Consider the following 25,059-nt stretch of genomic DNA (forward strand, 5'->3'; position numbering starts at 1 on the left):
AGACAAAGCTCCAGACTGTTTATCTGAAGGGCTGAACAACGATTTACAAGCGTCACGTGAAGTAAAGATTGTTTTAAATCGTTTATGCTCCTGTTCCTTCTGATCGCCGAGTCGCAGAAAATCTCCCACACTAACCGAAGAGTCAGGAGAGTCTGTCCTCCACCGAGTGAAGCGAGAGTAAAAACACATGGCGAGCGGTTCAGGGCTGCTCCAGAAGTCTAATTTCAGAGTTTCCACTCAGGGTTTTAATCTGGAGCCACCTGCTCATTATAAAATTATAATCCTGTTAGCAGGGAGCTCAGACCGCCTCACAGCCTGCAGCCTGGACCAGCACCAAACTGGTCTGGGATCAGTTTTACCGCCTGTCTCACTGTGAGGGAGTTCATCTTCAGCAGATGTTCCACACCGACGGAGGACGGATTGAGATTTAGCCCCGCTGAGCAGAAACAGAAGACGAAGGCAAAGACGTTGGTGGAGAGAACCGGGAGTAAAGATCTGTGACGTCTGCACAGCGTTTATAATGTAACATCAGACAACTTCAGTCAGAACCGCAGGGCGGATCCAAACCCTCAGTCTCTGCCTCAGTGGCCCGAACGAGGCGTGCTCTTTACCTGGAGAGCTGTTCATCAGCTCAGCGACACAGGTGCAACCAAACACAACCACAGAGGGCAGAGCTGAGTTCATCTCTCCGTTTAGTTACTCATTAATAAAAACGTTGTCACTGAACGAAACCCAGAGTTTCTACAGAACCTCCCGACTTCAGCGCTCTGTGCTGTGTGGCCGCGGGTCGTCCTCCATCCCCGCCTGCAGCTCCGCTTTCATCTGAGCATTAACATTAATGGATGCAAAGGAGGCTGAGTGGCAGGGCTGCACACACACACACACACACACACACACACACACACACACACACACACATACACACACACACAGCCGCAGGACTTTAAATGCACACACACACACAGTGTCATGCTGTGATGTGGGGGAGGTGTTGTTGTTTAGCGTCCCAGTAAAACTGTAAAGAGGCTGTAATTACTACTCATTTAGAGTGTGTGTGTGTGTGTGTGTGTGTGTGTGTGTGTGTGTGTGTGTGTGTGTGTGTGTGTGTGTGTGTGTGAGTGTGTGTGTGTGTGTGTGTGTGTGTGTGTGTGGTAGCGTTATACAAACGTGTCAGCGCTGGTCCACAGCTGACATGACAGAGTTCAGTCTGACTGATCAAAGTTAAAAAGAAAGAGAAGATCAGACACTTTATTTATTTATATATAAAAAAAGTAGAATAATAATATTAAACTTGTAACTTGTTAAATCTGATATTGATATTAAGAAGGCGACTTGTAACCGACTCCTCAGAGTCTTTAAACAGCTCGAAGGTTTCCCTCCATCTGCCGTCTGATCACCTCCTCGCTTCATTATCTGACGGACGCTCATTTACGCTGTTGGGGAAGAAAGGCTGCGGCGTGATGTATGTGACCACATGCTGGACATTTTGTGTGTGTGTGTGTGTGTGTGTGTGTGTGTGTGTGTGTTGAGGGGTGGGGGGGTAGAGAGGTCAATAAAGGCGACCCCCACAGAGCGCCGGGCCCTGGGGTCCCTGGGGGGCCTGTCACAGAGGTAATGGATGGTGTTTTCACTGCAGGGTGAGGGAGCCACAGAGCAGCCGTCTGATCACAGAGGCCTTTCTTTCTAACCAAACCCAGAGAGGGTCGAGTGCAGCGGCGAGTGAACGTCCGATCGGACAAACTAAAGTCCTGATAGCTTTTGTTCCCGTCTGAGAAAATACAAGTTCATGGAACAAACTTTAAAGTTGTTGAAACAGCGGCTGTGTTTGTTGTTTTCAGAAGCTTCAAGTCGTTCTGAGTTTGTTCAGATTGTTTTTCCACCTCGACATGAAAAAGCTCACAGACTAAATGTATTCAGACACTTTGGTACCAATTGTCTTTTATTTCAGCCTGAAAGTGAAGACGCTGCAGGTGATTTTTTGTCTTTGATTTTGAGATTCATTTTCAGATTTTGATGGCTGAGCCTGAGCCTCACATGTGCAGAACTTGCCTTAGAAACTTCATGTTTTTAGGTTTTCTTCAGTATCACAGTGATCCAGTGACAGTTGTCTGTACATCCACAGGTTCACTGCTCACAGGAAGTGCTAATAGATAATACTGCACAGTTTTAATGGAGTTTTAATATATTTTTTCCATTTTAAAACAAGTCTCCAGCTGCTTCAGTTGTTTAGGAGATAGGTGAACTTTTCTTTGAAGTATTTCAGCTCTTCAAAGTGTTTCTTCTGTTTTATTCTTCCTGTTGTCGCTGATAAACTTTCATTATTTCCAAATCTGTTGAGCTACCAGGAATAAAAAAAACTAAAACAGAGAAATCAAATTCACATTTTGAGATTTTTCTGAAAGTTTGGAGTTCGAGTGCGTAAACACAATGACCACCATGTTTAATGATCCCTGTTCGTAAAGTCTGCGGCGCCAAAGACTCGGCAGTAATGGTGACGGACAGAGACTCAGACTGCAGTGATGGAGGATTTCACATCGGTGGCGTTTGATGTCTGATGGCGTTATTAGAGCGAGACTTCCTGTACGGCCGTGGCTCTGGTGAGGTGGTGCTGCTGGTGCTGCTGGTGGTGGTGGTGGTGGGGGGGGTGTATCTCTGGGTGGCGGCAGGCGGCTGAACACGTGTTGGTGCCTGTGGGCCGCCGTGGCCTCGCCATCACCCACATCTGCAGCTCTGTGGCTGTAAACAGCCGCTGATGGATGGATGGAGGTGTCCCGGTGCCCTCTGACCCTTGATGGATGGAGGGCAGGGGGTGGCGAGGTCAGCGCCGGGGCTTCCTGCTAACTCATCTGTCCCGCTCGGCTCAGGAGGCCCATTCCTCAGCCGGCCGACAGGCGAGCGGGTGAAGTCCTCCTCTGTAATTGTGGAGCTCGCTTTGAAGTGTAGGAGTCGTTTCTCTCGTCTCTTCAAACCGACGGTTTTTCTTTTTCCTTTTCGCATTCTGCCGCTCCGTCGTCGTCGTCGTGCTGAGAAGCGCTCGGACGTGCAAAGTCTTTCCAGCTGTTTCGACGGAGTCACACGTGTAATTTGTAAGCCAAAGCAGCTCTTTAACGAGTTGGCCGACTGTAAACAAATGGTAGCGTACACAAAGCCTCCCCCACCTGTTTGTGCTCGGGTTTGTAAAAAAAAAAGAAGTTGTTTAAGGAGGCAAATCAGATCTGTGGGCGGAGAGAGGGAGGGCGATTACACACTCGTTAACATCCACAGGGAGGACGGCGATGCCCTCCGGTCCGGCTTGCACTCTTTACATGAAACACGAAATAAAACACAAAAAAAACAAACGTGAAAAAGCAGCGTGTGTGTGTGTGTGTGTGTGTGTGTGTGTGTGTGTGTGTGTGTGGTGTAAACAGCACGTCGGCTTGTGGCTCGGCTTTTATGAGCTGTGGCTCAGAAGGAGGCTGCTGGATTTTGTGTATCACTTCAGGGGAAGCAGCCATGAAGCCACACACACACACACACACACACACACGCACACGCACACACACACACACACACACACACACACACACACAGACAGACACACACACACACACGCACACACACACACACACAGATTAAAAACGCAGCAGGATTATGAGTACAAGTTTTGTGAATCAGACATTTTTCCACATGTTGCTTCGACAGCTTTTCCGTGACCACTCTGCGTCACCACGGCAACGAGGGTCCAACAGGATTAACAGCTGCAGCTGAAGCTTAAAAACGCACCGATGATAAAGAGTCCAACGCACACACACACACACACACACACACACACACACACACACACACAGACACACACACACACACACACATGCAGAGACAGGTTTGTGCAGCGTTGTTTGTCAGGACTCTAATGTGTGTCGTTCATAACTGAGCAAATCATGTCACAACTCCAGCGGACTCACTCACAAACGTGGTCGCTGTAAAACAGTCAGAGCAGACAGGACAGGACAGTTCTGGGCCCGGTTCTGTCCCGGCGGGTCTCTCAGATCCAAACCGAAGACAGTTCTTTTCTCTGCTGCTTCGTACGTTTTATGATGCTTTTATTTATTTCATCACGCTGATTTTTAACTGTTTATTTTATTATCGTTTAGCCTGTGAAGCTCTTCAATAAGCTCTGTGGATAATAAGGTGCCACCATGTTAGATTTAAATATCAACCCAGCCCGACTGTGGTGACATTTGGAGTCCAGGGTTCAGCAACATGTGACACAACTTAATTATTATTTGCTTTAATTAAATCATGAATAGTGATATCATGTCCTAATTAACAGGTTTCTGTTCTAAGTCAGTTATTTTAATGAAGGATGAAATTCAGATTCATTTTTTTTCCCTTTCACAAGTTTTATAGATTTTTTTTATGTGGAAGGACTTTCTGACTTCCTGGTTGGCAGTGTGTGTTTTCATGGATCGTTGAAGGCAACGCTTACCCAGAATGCAACTGTATAAGTGAAGAATTGGTTAAAATGAGCAGCTGCAGGTTGTTCAGTGTGTCCGTGCTCGCTGTTGTTTCATCTTTCTGTCTGCTTTGTGTTTATCTTCCTGCATTAAACGTTCTGCTGCCCTTCACACAACCTTAGCCTCCAACAGCTAGCGCCTCTTTTCTTCCTCCCTCCCTCCCTCCCTCTCTCAGGTACAAGTGTTTCCTCCCCCTCCCATCGTTCTTCTCACCTCCCATCTGCTGCAGGACTCGCTGTCCTCCAGGTTCAGCTCAGAGTCCTGGCAGCGGCCCCGACCCCCGCCGAGCTGGGCCCGATTTAGCCTCTCCATGTTTGGAGGCAGGCAGGGGGAGATGGGAGGGTAGTGTGTGTGTGTGTGTGTGTGTGTGTGTGTGTGTGTGTGTGTGTGTGTGTGTGTTGGGGGGTGTTTGGTGGTTCTGCTGGGCTCAGCCAAACTCATGAGTCAGTCACGACTGGGATTTTCAGCACTGAGCCGTTCTCCTCCCACTTTTACTGGACGATTCATTTCAGCTTCACACTCATAAAAAAAAAGAAAAATCACATTTCCCTGAACTGAACAATATTAATATGGAGCGTGGAGGGAATAACCTTTGTTCTGATCCTCTGGACACGCCCTGTCTGAACCCGAGCAGACCAACTCTCACAGCGACACCGTCATCATAATGAGCGACGCCTGGTTTGAACTCTGTGGAAAATAACCTGCATCTGTGTAATGTATCTGTAACAAGACTCATTTAAGTTAAACAAACATCACAGATTTCATTTATTGAGCTATCGTGATTCAGCGCTCCTGCTCATGTGATCTCACGGGGACGTAGACGTAAACAAAATGGAGGTTAGCGTGGTGCAACAGCCAAAGCAGAAGGTTAAACGAGTCCAGATGAGCGGGGAGACGCGTCAACACAGGTGATATGTTTTCAGGTAGAACTGGAGGTGAGAATTTAAGTTTCTGTCAACAGTGGTATGCTAGCTAACGTTAGCCTCAGTAGCTTACTGTAATGGTAGCACCATCAGCTGCTCCTCTCTCATTGGTTGCTGTTGCTGTTTCAGTACTTACAGTATTTTTTCAGGCTTTATATATTTTATTCTTATTTACTCGTCAGATTATCTTTCTCAATTTGAAACTTGTTTATATCGATGATGTGATATTTTCTACTCTAGAGGGAGCAACTGTAACAAACATGATTTCCCACACGTGTTTTTGATTCTGATTAAACATGTTTATGTTTGAAAGGCTGCACCGTGTGTTATTTTACGTGGGTAACGAACAACAAGACGTTTTTAACTTTGTCAAAGTCAAAACTATTATAAAAGGATTAAGTCACTAAAAGAAGAAAAATCCCGGCCTAATCTTACGAGTTCACAGTAAAACTTCTGGATTTCACATTAAGAAACACGTCACTAACACAACACAAAGACTCTGATGTTGAGTAATGAAAACTGCCACTAACAAGATGGATGTTTGTCGTCGTGCTTTTGTTTTTTCAGCAGTTGGACGTCTCAGCATTGACTGATTCTGGGCGTGATGAATACGACCGAGGTCTGACTGAGCAAACTCCTTCCTCCGTCTATTCAATCATTTCTTTCTTTCAATAAGTTGTTTGTATCACTGTCGTCTTTTTGCAGCTTAGCAACACTTGTTGGTGCTTGTTCCTTCCTGTGATCCATTATTACAAACCCTGCAGGTGTTAATGCACGTTTAACCGACGATGTTGGCGAAACGCAGGTGGCAACTTTCAGGAGTCGATGAGCAGAATTTAAAAACTTTCTTCTATAAATTAAGAACAAGTTGCAACTCTTAACCGGTTCTTGGGTCAAAGTTCACTTTTCCTCTTGTCAGGACGCCTCTGAAGAGCCCTAAACAGCCCACAGGTGAAATACCTGGACCACCGTAGAGGTCAAAGGTCATCACCTCAGACTGAGAACGTCCTCAGGTTGGGACGAGAAGGTCAACACAACTTCAAAGTAGATGAGGGGCAGCGAGGTGGACAAGTGGACAGAAATGCCAGAACAATGCAGAAGTGGAAGGTCACAAGTTCAATGCTCTATAAACAGCCGATGTGCTGGTTTAGTGCTCATGAGGAGGACGAGCTCTGTAGAGTCAGACACACTGAAGATGCAGCAGCTGACAGCTCCTCCAAACTATCATACTTCTTACCGCTTTACTGCAGAAACACGTACGACATATGGCAGAAATACTGTCCTCATCATTGGAGAAGAATTCTACTAACTTGTATAATAGACGAATAAATGACCTCGTGCTGTTTGTACAATTTCAGTTAAGCTCAAATGTGCCGAACCACAATAACATGAGAACTATTGGTCAACGTGCTTCAAGTCAAGTTCCTTAAAAATAAAAGGAGGTCGAGTGCATTGCACAAGTTGTGAGAACATGCTGACTGCCAACGAAATGGAAGTTGCCTCATTCTTGTTTCACAAATGTTAAATACATCTTCTGACTCCTGAGTCTCACACACACACACACACACACACTTGCTTTGTCTTTTTTATGGTGCAGGGAATCAAATCCCCCAAAAATCAAAATTCCAGCGAAACAACTGTCTTTAATAAATCAATGCCGAGGTGATAAAAGTGAGCTGGAATGGACTTTCTTCCCTCGTCCATGAACTCCAGCAGGCTTGAAGCTGTCGGCCAATCCACAACTACGAGAGACGTGACGGCCAAAAGAGCTCATTTTCTACTCTTTCAACATTTAGTAGCAAGACACCAAAAACACCAGGCTGATGCTCGTACCGTCAGGTGCTGGAAGAGCCAGGCTCTCAGGATGTTGGTGGCCACTTTGGGGAAGATTCCTCTTTTCTTGTTGTGCAGTTTGTCTCTGTCGGGGTCGTCGTCGTCCCCCGTGCTGGGAGACGCCATGCCGTTATCCAGGCAGTCACCTGATCAACACACGAGGAAGAAGAAAGGGAATTACTGAGCTTTATTTCACCGTCTCAACAAGAAACCAACGTCTCCAAATGAGGCGAACATGTCGGGCCGGTTGGCTCGTATCTGACCGACTATTTCTGAAGGTGGTTTTGTGTGGAGTTAAATATGATGGTTAAAAACTAGCACTTAAAGAGCCATTTAACAGCCTGTTTTAGGTTGAACACACCCCCTTCAAAACAATTTCCTCTGGGAAAGAAGCAAAGACAAAATGTTACTTTAAGTGTAAAAAAGCTGAAGACACATTTTAGGAAAAAAAACCTCACAGAAGTCATGAAAACAAAGAGCACATTGGTAACAGCCAGCGGAGTGAACGTGAGGCCTCGCGGCCCTTTTCTCCCCATTAAAGGCTCCTTGAAAACACATGCCTCCTCTTATGAACTCTCCCTGCTCACATTTTCCCAGTTGATGAGTGGATTCAAACTGGTGACCCTGCAGTCACGCCGGCCCGGCCCGCTTTGTGCCCCACCATCCCCCCGCAGGTTTTGGATCATGGCACATAATGCAGCATTTCAGCAGAAAACCACTAAAAGCTGCCGGGCCCGGTGTTTTTACTGCACTTTCTCTGCCTCTTTAATGAGGCTCATTTTCTCCTCAGTGTTTTTAACAGCGCCGGGCCAAGGTTAGGGCGACAGTCCCCGGCAGCCTGCAGCAGGAGCTCCGGGTCCTGCCCAGAGTCAGCGGTGGACGAGGGCCTCGCTAAGACTGAACAGAGGCGGATTCTGCCGCGCAGCAGAGCCTGAAAAGGTGGAAATAATCATAAAAATGATGCGTAACTCCATAAACAAGCTCTCAGCCTCATTAGGCTGAACCGCAAGCTCCCCGAGGCTGATTTACACCCCTCCACCCGCACTCCCCGTCTCCTCGCTCTCCTTAGAGAGCCGAGGAAAGAGCGGTCCGACCCAACCTGCTAATGGTTTGTGACAACTTCACAACAACCTGTGAACTAAAGGACACGAGGAGGAAGCATGTGGCGGATGAAAAGCAGGAAGGAAACGGAGACATGGAGGAGCTTCATCTCGTGATCAAGAGCTGCTGCACCTGAAGACGTGTGTGAAGAGACGAGACGGGCAGAGACACAACGAGCGGCGGGCGAACAGCTGATTAGAAGAAGTGTGATTTCCATCGAACACACAACCAGACAACAACGTCCTCATGTTCGTCATCTGCACGAGCCAGTAAACAGTTACTGCGGTTTTAAGCTAATGTCAGAATTTTGTGCTAAATTAAATGTCAATTCATCAACTCCATAATTTATATATTTATATATATATATATATATACATTCAAAAAGGATCGATCGAGGACAGTCACACCTCGTTAATCTCTGATAATCACCAGGACAAGATGTCACACTGACATCAGACTCTCTCCAGTGAAAGAAGAAGCAACAGCAGCAACATGACGGTGTGTTCAATGACCCTGTTGTTGTTTCATCTCCTGTCGGTGACATTAATTTTTTGTTGTGCAATGTGCAAAACTCAAACAAGTGGATGGAAATATAACTGTAACTGGCTTTAGGAGGAGGAAGCAGGATTTTATTATGTAGGTTTGTTTGTTTGCTTGTTTGTTTGTCGGTTTGTCAGCAGGATGACACACTGGATTGTGTTATACGTGTGAACGTGTTTGGAGGATGGGTCTGGACCCAGAATAGACCCCATTAGGTTTTGTGTGGATCTGGACGGGCTGAGGGATCCAGGAGTTGTTTCACCTGTCAGATGTTGGGCCGAGTGTTTTTCAACATTATCGTTAATTCATCAGGGAATAAAGTTTGATGAACAACAGCAGGTGTGTTCAGGAGGCTGGTGTCTGTGATGAAGGGAGACTGCACGTCCAGATTTACAGAAACAAAACAAAAGCCGTTGAGCGGTGCTTTCTGTCTTCACCTCTCAGCCTGTACAGGAACAATTAGCATTTAATAACACACTCATGCAGCCGTGGCTTCATGTGCGAGAGTCTATTTTGTTGTAAGTGAAGAAACTGACCAAATAGTCCACCACAGGACGCTCTGCTGCTCAGGACACCGTGTGCTGTCCCACCACAACGTGTTCAACGCACATGAAACGTGCCAACCAGAAGTTATCCAGAGAAACATGAGGCGTTCCTGCAGCAGCTCAGCGATGAAGCTCTCTGCTCCACACATGAGATAGAGAACAAACACACATGCAGCCGTCGTGCTGCCGGCCTCTTCAACAAGTGTTTGTGCAACGTTTTATCATCCGTGCTCTGCTGGAGGAGACGCTCGCTGGAGAGAGGCTTTATTTTCCACCACATTTCCACTACGGACCATTTCTCCGCTCTGCTGGCGATGGTGGGAGGGGTCACGTGAATTAACAGCCAATCCGACGCTCTAATGAAGGTGACCTCACTGCTGAGGTCAGCACTGGGATAAAGAAACCAAACACTGAGACAGACGAAGGACGAGGACGAAACTGAACCGGTCCGGCTGTGACGTTTCAAAAAACATATCAGGAGGCTGGAACTGCTCGAAGTATACAAGATGGACAAAAGTATGTGGACACTGGAACATTGCAATTGCTGCAGTACCCCATAAGACTGAGCTTTATAAAAATGATTAATTAATAGAGAATTATTAATATTAACAGTGACAAACAGAATACTAATGTTCAGGTACAATGTTTGAGATATCTTAGTGACAAGTGTGTCACAATATATACTTTTATTTATGTATTTATTTATTTGGTTCTTGTATTTTCTTGTTAATTCATTTATTAGTTTGTTTTTGCTGGATTTTTTTGATCTTGTTTCGTGGGGACTGGTTGTGCTGTTCATGTTTAACTGAAAACTTTAAAATAAAGTATTAAAAAAACGAAACAAAAACAGAAAACTGTTACAAACAGGCAGATCTGCGTCACATTCGTCTGTCCCCTCACTGCACTGGGTTTATTATGAACCACGAGGCCGTTAACCGGCGTTAACACGCGTCTTTGGGGACGGCTCGTCCGTTCACACCTCGCGTTAGGCGGCTCAACCCGGCTCCACATGGAGATATCACGATGTGTTTTACACAAAGAAAGAAGAACTGAATGTGAAACATTTGCTGAATTTACAAGAAGACCCAAGCAAGTAAGAACTGGTCAGACGGAGCGTTTCACTAAGTTTATGAATGCACTGAACTCAGCAACTCATAAAACTGAGTGATTTTTAAAGGGAGTCTGGGGATTTCTCTCCTTCTTCATCCTCCCAGTATGTTGGTGTTCAAGTTTGCCGTCTACTGTAGCGCACAATATTCTCAAATGGTGCTTGCCAACCGTGAGATCTCAAAAATACAGAGGAAAATGTGAGATTCAAGGACTACGTGTCCTGCTGCTGACACTTAGAGGCGTCTAACTTCAGTGCAGCATACAGACACAGGTATGTGTGAGTTTAAAAGCAGTGGACAACGTTCCCTCTGTAGTTCAGTGGGACTCTGAGCTGAGCCGACTAATCGAGCGTCGTCTCCGGGTGTTTTTGAGGAAAGACAAACTGTGTCACGCCTCCACTTGGAAACAAATGTGCTTTATCAGACCGTTCGCTCTGATGCTTCAGCAGCCAGACCACGAGCTGCTTCAGCTCGCTCTCTGCTGGCCGGCGGACATTTTAAAACATCGCTCGCACGCAGCCAGCTCCCCAGTTGACCTCCGCGACGCAGCCAAATGTGGTTAATAAGAGATTTCTTTTTGACGTTAACTGAAAAAACCTCAGTTCAGCAGGACTGCAGATGACATCTGCTAACCGACGGCTAACGCAGAAACCACAGCCAAACTCTCCGGCATGTTTGGCCGGTTGCTCCGTGTTAATTTGCCGTCCTGCCGAACATAAACAGAGAAACATGTCCTCAGCGTCAGAGACGTGATGCTGTCACTTTGAATGGACTTTCTCTGTCGCTGATGTGGAGACGAGAGAGAGACGCACACAAACTCATGTCTGTGTGAGCAGCACAGGGCGGGAGTTAGCCTAGCTTAGCATAAATAGCATAGCATATTTTTCGAGGTCTCAAGGTCGACACGTCACTTTGACACTTGTGTTTCTGGAAGATGTGTGAACTGGTGAATGGCAGAGCTGCTGGGAAACGTGTTTTTGTAGTCTTTATTTGAGCCAGGTCGACTTTTTCCTCCTTGCTTCCCGTCTTTATGCTAAGCTAGGCTAATCACCTTGTGGTTCCAGCTCAGTGCTTACGAAGACACCAGGAGTTAACTACTTCTACAACACATTTTACTTTAAAAACACATCATAAGATTACATTTTGTCTCGTAAGACACTGGAGGAAACTCTGATGTGTGTGTTTGTCAGCTGGTCTGTGGAAACTCATGAAGGAGATAAAACATCGTCTGGTCGACGCTCATGAAACAGAAACTAGCCTGAAATAAACCAAAACCCTCAGAGAGACAGAGTCCCTGACCCTGTTCAGGCCTGTGTGTGTGTGTGTGTGTGTGTGTGTGTGTGTGTGTGTGTGTGTGTGTGTGTGTGTGTCGTGGTGGCGGCTGATTCCTGAAGGTCACGCTCGCAGGTGAACGCGGCGGCGCCGGTGGTTCCCCCCCACGGCGCCGTCAAACTGTAAATGTGTCCAGCAGATAGAGAAACCACAGGCCTGTTTCAGTTGGCCCGCTAACAGACGCACGCTAACAGAACCCGGCTGGACCAGCAGCACGAGGCCAGAGCTGCTGGACCTGTGTGTGTGTGTGTGTGTGTGTGTGTTTATTATATCGCACATTAGCTTCTACTGTCATGTCATTATTCATGCTTGTTTGTGGTGATGGTTGTGTGTTTGTGTGTTTTAAGTCTGGCTGTAACTTATTATCACTAGCTGCATGGCTAACTGAGCTAACAGTAGCTACAGTCACAAACAATCCAGTCAGCAGCAGTTAGTGTTTGGAGTTCAACAGGTGGCTAATTCTTACACGTCGCACCTTTAAGGGCCGACCACACCATGTAAATGTCATGTAAATGAAATGTAAACAAAATTCAAAATGGCCGACTTCCTGTTGGGTTTAGGCACCAAGAGGCTTTTTATTAGATCTTGATGTGATGGACGTACACGTAGGGGGTGCTGTACAAAACCATCCAGTTACAGCGAGACATGTTTCCACACGATTTAAGCAAATTCAAAGCAAAAACACACACACACACACACACACACACACACACACACACACACACACACACACACACACACACCTGTAGCTGTGACTGAGTTTCTACAGACCAGTTTACAGTGAGAGTTCATGGAAACAGAGTGAAAGTCTTGTTATAAGTGTGTATTTATATTTCTGTTTAAAATATGAAGGTACATGAAGTCTGTTCATGCATGTTTCAGTGTGTGAGTGTGTGTGTGTGTGTGTGTGTGTGTGTGTGTGTGTGTGTGTGTGTGTTCAGGGACATAAAGCTCTCTTTCTTCCAGCTCCGTCGTCTGTCAGCCTTCATCACTCTCTCACTCGCTCGTTCTCTCGACCGTCTCCCTTTATTTTCAAACTCACATCAAGTCCAACATGTCGGCAAACACACACACACACACACACACACACACACACACACACTGAGAAGAACTAGGAAACGTGTGTGTTTGAGGTTATATAAACATACTGAAGATGCAGTGTTGTAACCGCTCACTCATAGTTAGCACCAGTGCTGGAAGGTAACTATTCATTCAAGTACTGTACTCGAGTACAACTCTGAGCTACTGTCAGTGTTGTAAAAAGTAGCCGAAAGTCAGAGTTGAGTAAAAGTAAAGATACTGTGAAAGTGAAAGTCACTCAGATAAATCATACTTCAGTAAAAGTCTTCAAATATCTGAAATTTAATGTCCTCAAGTATCAAAAGTACATGAAAGTTAGATTACTTCAGAATGTAAACACTGTATTTGGCTCTGATGCAGCAGGTAATCTGCAAAGTAACTAGTAACTAAAGTTATCAGATAAATAGTGGAGTAAAAAAAGTACTCAGAACTGGACTTGAGTAAATGTTTCCATGACTCCCGTCAGTCGGGTGTGATCGTCGCCTCACCTTGCTCGCTGCTGTTGTCTCCGCTGTGAGACGTGTGTCCCCCGCTGGACGGTCCCGGCGTCCCGGCCGATCGGATCGATGCTGCGTCGTCGTGATCTCTGCTCCACGAAATCTGCAGGACACGGATCAGAACAGTGACGTCGAATGTGCCCTTCTAAAGAAAAACACAGCACTTCACAGACGACACAGCTAGCTTAGCGTTAGCCTGCAGCTAGCTTAGCATCAGCCTGTAGCATCACTTCCAGACTCTTCTCCTGTGTGATGAAGACGATCAGCTGACTGGTACTGGGAGAAAACTCTGACAGCGTCGGACACGTTGGGTTATTGTCTTTTTCAGAGATCTTGTATTGATTTGTCTGTGAAGAGGGTTCACTCTGGACAGATTTGAGAAGCTGATGAATTTCTCTCTTTTGTAGTTTATTGTTGGATTTATTGTTGGAAGGCTGCTGTTAGCAGGATGAAGTCGAGCTGCTGTTGTTAAAGAAGAGCTTATAAATGTAAAAATACAGTTTCAGGACATTAAACCAGTGATCCAAAATGTAAGTACACATGTAGTTTGATAATTTGTTGCCTCGTTCAGATATTAAACTGTTAAAACAACAGAGGAAACGCAGGACGGTTAATGTGAAACATTTGCAGTCGAACGAAGATTTCAACTTCTAAAAGACGAGATTTAAAAATGATGTAAGTAGATATTTAATGACACTAATCTGCTCCTTCCTACTTTAATCACTCGACAGCGCCACCTACAGAAGTCAACCTGAATAAACGTAAAAGAGCGTCACTGTCCCACCCACACCGTTTGATTGACAGGTGATCGTGCAGAGACGCCTCAGTAACAAAAAACAACAAAAAAACAAGAGGGACGGGAGGATTATCTGTGTATCATCTGACCGGGAGGAGGCTGGTGAAAATGAAACCAGAGCGCCGGAGCTGCCGGTCATCCGACACTAAGCTGCTCCAGTTCACACTTCGAGGTGATTAAAGGGTTAAAGGCCCGACAAGTGGCTGCTGAGAGCTTCACTGTGAGGCTGATTTAAAACCTGCTCGGCTGGCCCGCCACGAAGAGACAGACACAAGCCGACTTCTCACCTCCACGATCACTGAACGACAAGAGAAGAGATGGAGATACCTGTGTGTGTGTGTGTGTGTGTGTGTGTGTGTGTGTGTGTGTGTGTGTGTGTGCAGCTGGACCATCACATCTATAATCTGTTTTCTCTTTATGAGTTCAGCTCTTCAGTTCAGTTAGATAAACCCAGCTGAGCGACTTCGACTGAAGACTAAGGTTTGACTCGTAATCTCGACTCAGCGTTTTCTCACCACATTTATCTGTCAGCGACCACAAGCTGCTCACGAAGCCTCTGACTTCAGACTGAACACCAGTTCGGACTATCCAGACTCATTAGGCCCATTTTTTCCAGTTGTTTGTGGTAAATCTTTATACTACTTCACCTGACTTCCTCCTTTGCTGCCATAATAATCACTACATAAGTGAAGAGGATTAAAAAGTCTAAACTTAAATAAACACACTGAAAGAAACCTCATACCGAGGTTTGAACGGGGAACGAGACTTTTCTGAGTCAGAAAAAGTTATTTAATTGATGCTTTTCTGTGTTTCTGCTGTGTTTTCTATCATCCTGCCTCCTGTTGCTTAATCTTTAGATGTTAGCTGCCTAATCATGTGACTACCAACCGTCTCACACTGATCATGTGACCGCCTGCTAACCTAAACGTGTAAGAGCCCAAAGGCGGCCATTTTGTTCAATAGCCACGATTAATTACAGCCTCAGAACTTTTTCTATGATTCTGAAAGGACACAAACCAACCAGCACCAGATCGGCACCATTCTCCAGAACCGAGCAGCTCAATATTCATCGTAATAAGCCGCTTTCACCGCCGACCAGTACGACCCGAAGACACTCTGCTTATTCACAGAAAAACAGGATGCGTGTCTGATCTGTGTTGCAACAAAAATAAAAAAAGCTCTCAGCAGAACAAACGTCGGCGACGGCGAGCTCACCTGATCAATGTTGTTCCCTGACGACCTGATGAAGTCCTCGCTGTCCGACTTGTTCCCGTCTCTGTCGTCTATAACCAGATCGATCGGCATCTTCCCCTTCAGACAGCTGATGTATCGATGACAGAAGTTATCGCACAGCTCGTGAACCTGGAAATAAGATGCAGAGTCGGTACTTTGTGAATGAAACGTCGCTCACAACGACCAAAATGGCCGATAGGATTATGACGATTCACTCAATATACGAGACCAATAAATTAAATTACAGGAATGTAACCGGATCATTACAGAGATTTACAGGATGACAGTTAACGTTAATCTCCTGACTTTATATTGATCAGCAGGTGGTACAAAAAAAGGTCAAAGGTCACGAGACAGACGGGCTGTGTTCTGACCTTCTCCAGCTCCAGCAGGTGGAAGCGCAGCACTTGTATCGCCTGGATCATCTGGAAAAACAAACACTTATTTAATTCATGAAAAATGAAACAAAAGCATTAAAATCACTACAGTGTTTAATAAAAACAGAACGATAATAATAACAATAATAACTCACCAGATTATCCAGCTCTGGGTTTGATGAAAATAAAGGCTTCTCTGATCGGATCTGAGCAGAAAAGAAACACAGAATAAATATTATAATTATTAAAACAACAGCCAGACCAGAGGGCTCCTGGTTCACTGTGTGGTTTGTGGTCATTTTGGCCCCAAACTCAAGTTTTAACTGAGCAAAAAAAATCTTTACATAATCTATAAAACAAAACACGTTCCTGATGTCAGACAGAAGCAGACCCGCAGATTTTATCAGCTCGAGCTAGCTCGCTGAATGAAACGGTGCAAAATGTACAAACTTCAGTTTAAAACACTCGTCTGTGGCCCTAAAACCTGGAAATCAGTTAGCATGTTAGCATGTTAGCACGTCCTGTCCCCTCGTCTGAGAGTTTGTTGAATGTGTTTCCAGTTAAATGTGTGAAATAAGTTGTGGTTACAACATAAAATCATCATTAAATGTCCCACAGTTTATCTATAAAGCTCTTCCGTGTGTTAAAAACAGTTAGCGGTCTGTTTGTAGCCTAGCATTAGCTTTTTACTGCTACACATTTAATTTACACTATAATCCCACAGAGGGAACCAGAGCCATGCTAACTTCAGGGTTAGCCTACACAAATACATCATCCCTACACCGCTCTACACTTTCACAGCAGACTACTAATCACTGGGGGGGAAGTGAGGGGCCCTCAGCTCATTTCAGCCCAGAGGCCCTGTAGAGGGTTTCACCCGGCCCTGGACCTTCACGGTCCTGCAGCTCTGCGCTCCATTAACTCTGACCCGTGGATAAAAATGTGTTCCTCTACCTGTTTGGAGAAGACGGCGATGTCCTCGTTGAAGGAGTCCGAGGAGCAGACGTCTCCTCCGGCCACGCCGCTCTCTCTCGGCGTGCAGGTCGCCAGTTCACATTTTTCAAAAATCAGTGCGAGCAGCGGGAATAAAGGATGTCTGCAGGAGGAAGAGAGAGACGAGGAGGAGGAGGAGGAGCAGGAGGAGGAGCAGGAGGAGGAGGAGGAGGAGGAGGAGAGGAGGAGGAGGAGGGATCAGCTCAGACTGCAAAACTGTAACACAAGTTTCCTGCTGCCTCAAACTTTCCTAAAGTTTCCATAAGAGACGTTCAAGTAATCATCCACAGATCACTTTTATACAACAACAAAACTGAATTCATTATTTCACCAATTTACAAAAACACTACTTGGATTTTGTGATTTTGTGATTTTGTTTGGAGGTGAGAGAAGTAAAAACATTTCAAAAGTCAACATCCTCACACACTCTGACAGTCCACAGTGCACACAGGGACGACTTCACCTCCAGACTGTTTACAGCAGCAGAAAACAAACTGCATCTTTAAAGACAGACTCGGACGATTAAAACCTGCGTGGCTCCACCAGAGGGAGGACAGAACAGATGTTTAGACAGAAGAGCAGGAAGCTGAACGAGGATCGATACTGAAACAAGAAGCAGGCGCTGCTGACACAAAGCAGGAGGCCTTCTGAAAAATGTTCCTGCATTATTAAAAACAAGAGAAGACGCGTGTGAAGACGCAGACTTAACCTCAAGTTATGGAGAAAATAACTTTAACTGTTTTTCAATTTAAAAGAAAAGTTCAGCCAGAACTGAAAACCAGAAGTTTCAAAGTCCACAAAACATTTCTGGAGCTTCACAGCAAACTGATCTGAGGAGACGCTTTTAAAGTCCTCACTGAAGCTGCTGAGCTAAGTGTCGAGCTGTACGGAGGTTATTTATGTATTGTTTCCGTTTGCATGGAGGAGATGATGACTGCGTTTACATCGTTGGGTGAACTAGCCGCCTCTTAGCTCGTGTCGTTAGCTGTAACGTTAGCATAACGCTACTTTATCATCTGCGTCTGAAGCTCGTCAGCTCCGACTTTCTCTTCTCTTTTATTTTGTTGCAGTGTGATTAATGTGCAGATCGAACCCTGCAGACGGGCCCCTTGTTGCTCTTCACAGGGAAATATTGTACTTTTTACTCCATTACATTTATTCCACAGCTGTAGTTAGTTACTTTACAGATAACATTATTGTATAAGCGTATAAAATATTGTGTTAATCTAAGATAACTGACAGGAGTCACTGAGCTGCAGAACGAGTACTTTTACTTTTTATACTCTGATTACATTTAGCTGCTTAAACTAAAAAACTTTTTCTTGTAGTGGAGAATCTTTAACATGGAGGTATTTCTACTTTTAAATATACTTTCTTTAACCTCTGGAGTCTGTTTGTGACATACAGATAACGCTGGTCCGGCTCGGCTCAGCTCGGCTCGGCCTGGATCGGCACCGCTTGCAGCTCCGTTCCAAACAAACATGAAGTTACAGCAGAACTATTCAGACAGACGAAGGAAACTGTTTGTCCTCGTCAGTTTTTCTCTTTAAACAGCGTCAGTAAACTCATCATACCCATAAATGGCGTCTTTGTCCCTCTTGGCGGCGTCCCCGGCTGTGGCGGCCATGCTGCTGCTGGTGTGGGTGGACTGGGGGTACTGGTGCGGAGGGTACGGCCCGGCGGCGGCGGCTGCGGCCAGGTGCACGGCCTGCAGAGAGCGGGCGGCCGCGGCGTGGTGGTGGTGGTGGTGGTGATGGTGGTGAGGGTCTCCGTACACCCCACCCACCCCCTCCAGCCCGTAGTGGGCCAGGTCTTCATACTGAAACAGAGATAAGAGCTGTGTGACCTTTGACCTCTGGGGCTGTGCTGCAGGAGGCCAAACACCTGGAGACCTGAGCGACGAGCGCCGTCAAGACAGACCGAGGTCAGGGTTTAGAGGCAGGGTGAGGGCGATTAAAGGAACAGTTCAAACAGGACTGTGACCTCAGCCATCGTCTCCTCCTGATGATATAAAGTCAGCTGAAGTCTCCTCGTCCACAAACATCTCTGGAGCTTCACAGTAAAACAGAGTTGCAGCGTTCTGCTGAACACCTGAAGCAGCTGGACACAAAAAACATGAAATGTCTCCAAACAGCTCGTCTGCTGTGGCCACAGTCTGCAGAAGCCTCCAGATAAACGATGTTATTTACACTGCTCTGAAAGCTTCAGCGGAGCTGCTGAGCTAACGGCGTTAGCACACAGCCCGTCTGAAGCGTCTGCACGAGGGTGTAAATAACATCTTTTCAGGTCAGTTTGGGATCTCGGGGCTTCTGTTCGAGCTGCTTGGAGCCATTTTAAGTTTCAAAACACGTCTCCAGCTGCTTCGGTTCATGAACTCTGGTTTAATTTAAAAACGGTGATGTCACAATAACTACAGAAGAAAGAAAAGAGGCTGAAACACAAGTCGACGCTAAACTCAGAAAGCGAAACACAAACTTTTGTTCCTCGTAACAAAGAAACTTCTTTAAAGACCGACGTCGATTTTTTATTTGTATATTAAAAGATGCACAACGTGAGAAATGTTCATCAGAAGAGCGGCTGATTATTTTCTGCCTAAACAAACTAAATAAACAAACTTTACTGTGTTTACATGTGGCGGACCCTGCCACCTCTCTAGCTTCACACAGTGTTCTGGGACCTTACTTTCCTCTGAGAGCAGCTGGTTTATTCACTGATGCAATAAAGTTTGTATTATCACCTCATTAATATTGTAAATATCAAAATTCTGAGTTTGAGTTTCTTCTAAAAAAAAACACGTAGTGCCCCTTTAATCTATAAATACACTTAAATAACATCTGGTAGAGAAAAATACAAACACAAAATAATAATAATCCAACAGAATAAAACGACCTGTTGATTTTCTCTAACGTGACTGAAAATAATGTTTTACACATTTAAAGACAGTTTGTGTTTAAAACTCTTATTTTTATGTTATAAAACTTCAGATTATCACAGATTATCATGTGAACAATAAAAAGTACGATTAAAAACAGTTTGCTGACTTCTTAAAGACACAATAAAACCCTGACACACGAAGCAGCAGGAGGAGTTTTAGGAAGTTTGTCCACAAAATAAACACAAGAAAATAAAATAACTTGTGACGTCAGGACAGAATAAAGATCCTCGCAGCTTCTGGGAAAACTTTGAGTTTTTTAACCCTTTAAAACTTCAGACTGTGAAAATTAAATGATGTCATAGAAAAACTAGAAACTACATTTACAGATAAAAATCATCCAAATAATAATTTAATGAAACTAATTGTGTCGTAACTTTAAAACAAAGTTTTCACTCAGTCATTCTCTGCGTTTGCATCGTGGACAGAATAATATGAACACTAAAAACAAGTTAAAACAAAACGTCTCAGACTGAAACTGAACTTTATTAATCGTATTAATCACTCTGATTAATATTTATATCGTTGTTCATGATTCATCAACTCTGACTTCGCTCTGCGGCGACAACAAGTTTTGTTCTCGGACACAAAAATGATTTTATCCTCAGAGAGAAAAGAAGAATCGTTTTAAAATGTTTGACGAGTAAAAGTTAAAACACAGGCGAGTTTTTATCTGAGTGATTTACATCATGACGGGAAGTTTAACTGTTAAATCTTTAAACATGTTTTAACAGTTAATTAGTTTGTTTAAATTTGAGCAAATAAAGTTCATATTTTAGGGTTTTTGTTGTGTTTTAATTTGTGTGTTTGTGTTTTGTCTTCATGTTTTTATTTAATTCATTTAAAGTGAGTTCACACTGATTCAATAAAAATATCTGTGATCTGAAGAAACGACGAGAGAAAACATTTTGATTTGTTTCCAAATTAAAAAGGTGATTTAAGTTTAATTCCTGTAAAAACTCTGGTGTGTTTATAAACATGTTTAATAATAAAGTTTTAATCTTCCACTCAGCATCTCTACATTAATAATTATGTTTTGATTTAAATCACATGAATGTATTTTATTCTTCACTCGCATATTTTCGTTTCGCTCTTTATAATTTAATTTCTTTGTTCTTCTAATTAAATCTGACTCTTCCTCACATGACGCGTCACACATTTACATGACAAAGAGTTTTAAAGTTTAACAGCGTCTCTCATCGACCGCCGATCACAGATCGATCAGACGACAGGTTCAACTTTGACCTCGGACACAGAATGAATTATAAATAAATGTAGAAATGTTTTAATTTGCGCACGAGTCCTTTGATGAAGCCGCGGTGTCTCGCTCGCGTCACATTTAATAAACTGAATGTAAAGTTTGGTCGCGCGGCCTCAGATGCGTGAACGTGCCGGTGACGTGTTTACTGAGTTTACAGCCTCGTTATAACGTGTGAACACTTTCACTCCGCCGGCCTGGAGATAAAACACGTTAGTTAAAAGTTCATAAAAACATTTTGTTGTTGGAGGAAGAAAAAAAAAAGTTTGTGTCTTAAATCAACAGAAGAGAAATAAAGTTTAAGGCCTTTAAAGTTCAGAACAAACTCGTTTTATCTGAAGTCTTTATTTAGTTTTTATTATTTAAATGATTAAAGATTTTTTATTTCGCAGCTTTTTCTTTGTTTAGTTGTTGAAAGTGGATTTAAAGCGGCTGAAGTTTCACTGCTGCACTTTATATTCACCACAGCTAAATGTCCAGTTTGACTTTTATATTTAAATCTGTTAATATTAAAACAAAGTGGAAGTAAAACACTTTTAATAAAAAAATAAATCAGTAAAGGTGAGTTTTGATCTTTGCAGTAAAAGTTTGATGGATGTTTTTGACGCACGGGACAAAAGTTTGTGTCGTTACAAACTCAAACTGTGAAATAAAATTAAATCTGTTTAAGAAACAACGTTGATGTTAAAATATAGAAATATAATTAAATATGTATTTTTAAAAGGTGAATTTATCCCTCAGAGTTTTGCTCCGTTTTGTCTGAGTTGTGTTTTAACGTGCAGACAAACTGCTCCGCGCTCCTCGCGCCTCTGCGCGCTAATAAAAGTTGATTTTTACGCACCCGTTGCGCCATCGGCCCCGTCTCTCCGCCCGGACTCCAGGTGACTCCTGCGGGGCAAAACACACATCCAACTCCCCGGTACCGGAGCGTTAATCAGTTAATCCCGTGTTGCACCGTGTGTCCAGCGGGTCCAGCCGCGGAGAGAACCGCACAAACACACGCAGAGCAGCGGCAGCAGGTCCCTGCGAGGCTCCGCGACGCTCCGCTCTCCACCGGGACCGACCGACGGCGACGCTCCTCCAGCGGCAGCAGCAGCAGCAGCAGCCCGGGCAGACGCTGTCCTGCTCCCGGCCTCCAGCTCCAGGCAACAACCAACCGAACAAGCAGCCGGTCCGGGGCTCAGTCAGCAGGCCGAATCCGAGCAGTAAACATCCAAACCGGGGCGCTGAAGTGACGCGGACCCGCCCGCTGCGCTCTGACCGGCCCGTGCGGCGCTGTCTTCTGCGCGGAGATGCGTTCAAATCCCCACCGCAGCTCCGGAGGAGCGGCTTCCTCCTCCCTCCGAGCAGAGCAGGCCGTCCGGGGGAGAGGGAGGGAGGAGGGGGGGGGGGGGGGATAGCTTCTTCTCTCACTTAAAGGAGCAGAGACCCGCAAGACCTGAGAGGGACAAGTATCTATCAAGTACTGCACACGTTCAGAGTACTGGTACTTATAAGAGTACTTTCCTTTTTCAATTTCAAAATAAGAGAAGAGGATCATGTTTCCACTGTCGACTTCATTCAGGATGAAACGTTTGTTCTTATTTTAAGTGACTGAAGCTGAAAACATCCTGAGTTCAGATGTTCAGTCGATCAGAGGCTGTTCAGATTATTAGACTCTGTAACTCTGTTATTGACTCTGTACGACTGTTTGTGTCTCTGATGAACAACATTCGTTTGATTTGTTGCCTTTAATTTACTGCACTTTTATTTATACTCTCAGAGATGAATGTAACTAAACACATTTACTCATGTACTGTACTCAAATACAGTTCTGAAGTACTTTACTGGAGTATTTCTACTTTACACGTCCACTCCACATTTTTAAAGGCAAATATTGAACTTTTTGCTTTTCTATAATCATTCAGTAACTTTAGTCTTTTAAAATGACATTAGTTTAATGTTTGACAGCAGCATCATTAAATAACTATATATATATATATATATATATATATATATATATATATATATAAAATATTGTACTTTTTACTGCACTACATTTCATTTGATAACTTTAGTTACTAGTTACTTTGTAGATTACACGCTGCACCAGAGCAGAATTAATGTATTTAATCATCAATCAGATTTAAACAGTGATTCTGACACATGTAACTATAAATATACGTAAAGTAAAGTTTCTAATATGTAACTTACTTTTACTCATTACTTCTTTGATACTCAAGTACATCTATTACCAGAGGATTACATTTGAGGCTTTAGTACGTCAGAATATCAGACACTTTAAGACCTTCACTCCAGTATTATTCATGCAGGAGACTTTTACTTTACTTTTGTTTTTACTTCTACTCAGGTATGACTTCTAGTTACTTTTTACAACACAGGTAACTAGTAACTAAAGTTACTGAATGATTATAGAAGAGCAAAAAGTACGCAAGTATTTGTCTTCAAGATGTAGCGGTGTAAAGTAGCATAAAATGGAAATACTTAAAGAAGAAGTACCTCATAATGTTACTTCAGTACAGTACTTGAGTAAATGTACTTAGTTACATTTTATCAATAGAATAAATAGTCTGCAGTAATAAAACGTGTCCTTCATCCTGAGCCCAGACCTTCAGCTCAGACCTTCAGCTCAGACCTTCAGCTCAGACCTCCAGCCCAGACCTTCAGCTCAGACCTCCAGCTCAGACCTTCAGCTCAGACCTTCAGCTCAGACCTTCAGCCCTGAGGCGTCTGCTCCACCTGGTGTCTGTACAGAGCTCAGAGCAGCCGGAGCTCCAAACAAACACAGATGTTTCCTTCAGTCACAGTAAGGAGATGAAGATCCTGATGAAACATCTGTTTGATCGGTTTGTGTTGAAGGATTAAAGACTTTAAATGTTAAAGAACGAAGAAATATAAAAAACAACAGCTTAACTTAAAACTACAAAGACGAATGTTAAATAGTTGACGAGCTACATGTTTAATTACAGATAATTATTGTCATTTTACAAACATGTGTATGTAATTAAACAACAGTTGGTTTGTTAATTAACAGATAACGTCCATCACTTTGTGTAAACAATAAAAACAACAGGAAACTACTGTTAAAGTTATTTAAAGTTACTGAACGATCACAGACGAGCAGAAGTTCAGTATCTGCCTCAGCAAATGCAGCAGAGTGGACGAGTCGAGCAGCAGAACATGGAAATACTGAAGTACTTCAGAACTGTGTGAAGTACTCACAGTACTGACCCCGTTAATGGACCTTTAACTCTGACGTGTGTGAGGCTGCTGGTCTGTCAGCGCCATCTAGAGGCTGCAGTGTTCACTGCAACAACCCAAAGTGTGTGAGATGAATCTGGTGAGGGTTTTATCAGACAGCAGACACACCTGCTCAGGTGTTCAGCTCCGTGCTCGTCATGGTCACCTTCAGCAGGAGTGTGTGTCACAGTGTGTCACAGTGTGTCACAGTGTGTCAGTGTGTGTCACAGTGTCGTCACAGTGTGTCACAGTGTGTCCTCACAGAAGTTAAAGAGGACCAGACGGTCTAAGACAACTCGTCTCCCCCGAGGAGGACGAGCTGCTGCACTGTGCCTCCATCGGGCTGTGAAGCTGAGCAGGTGAATCAAAAGCTTTATATACTCACAAGATGGCCGACTGTTTGTCAATTATCCAATGAGAGGTGGACACACAGAGGTCCCGCCTCTGACGGATGCTGCACCAAACTTCAAAATAAAAGGTTCACAACGAGCTGCGTGTGAGTAGAAAATCAAAGTGAGCACAGAACTACAAACTTCTGACAACATGTTCATCGATTCTTCGATTGTCTCGATTGTGCGGATCATTAAAGTCACGACTTGTTTCGTATTCAGAGTCAAATTTGCGACAGAAACTGCGTCTGTCGTCTGTCCGACACTGGAGAAGTGGGTTAAAGGAGTTTTGATACGTTCGTATAGCCTGAAAATAAATAAATAGATGAATCTGAGACAGGATTTAATGTATGTGACTCAAGCTCCCAGAGAAAAGTCCACACACAAG

General features: G+C 44.2%; 1 protein-coding gene across 1 annotated transcript in view; it reads right to left on the reverse strand.

Moving 5' to 3' along the window:
- LOC311265874 (homeobox protein Meis1-like) overlaps nucleotides 1–22,390 on the reverse strand; it is a 42,308-nt gene extending 19,918 nt beyond the window's left edge. Inside the window, exons 1-8 of the mRNA XM_084367967.1 lie at nucleotides 21,884–22,390; nucleotides 18,427–18,671; nucleotides 16,814–16,955; nucleotides 16,015–16,065; nucleotides 15,857–15,907; nucleotides 15,465–15,611; nucleotides 13,445–13,556; nucleotides 7,250–7,395 (exon numbers count right to left, since the gene is read on the reverse strand). Coding sequence (XP_084224093.1) covers nucleotides 7,250–7,395; nucleotides 13,445–13,556; nucleotides 15,465–15,611; nucleotides 15,857–15,907; nucleotides 16,015–16,065; nucleotides 16,814–16,955; nucleotides 18,427–18,671; nucleotides 21,884–21,895 — 906 coding nt within the window. The 5' untranslated portion in view covers nucleotides 21,896–22,390. The remainder of the gene's footprint in view (nucleotides 1–7,249; nucleotides 7,396–13,444; nucleotides 13,557–15,464; nucleotides 15,612–15,856; nucleotides 15,908–16,014; nucleotides 16,066–16,813; nucleotides 16,956–18,426; nucleotides 18,672–21,883) is intronic.
- Nucleotides 22,391–25,059: the final 2,669 nt, after the last annotated feature.

Source organism: Pagrus pagrus, assembly GCF_965226575.1.
Source record: "Pagrus pagrus genome assembly, chromosome: 2".
Classification (NCBI taxonomy): Eukaryota; Metazoa; Chordata; class Actinopteri; order Spariformes; family Sparidae; genus Pagrus; species Pagrus pagrus.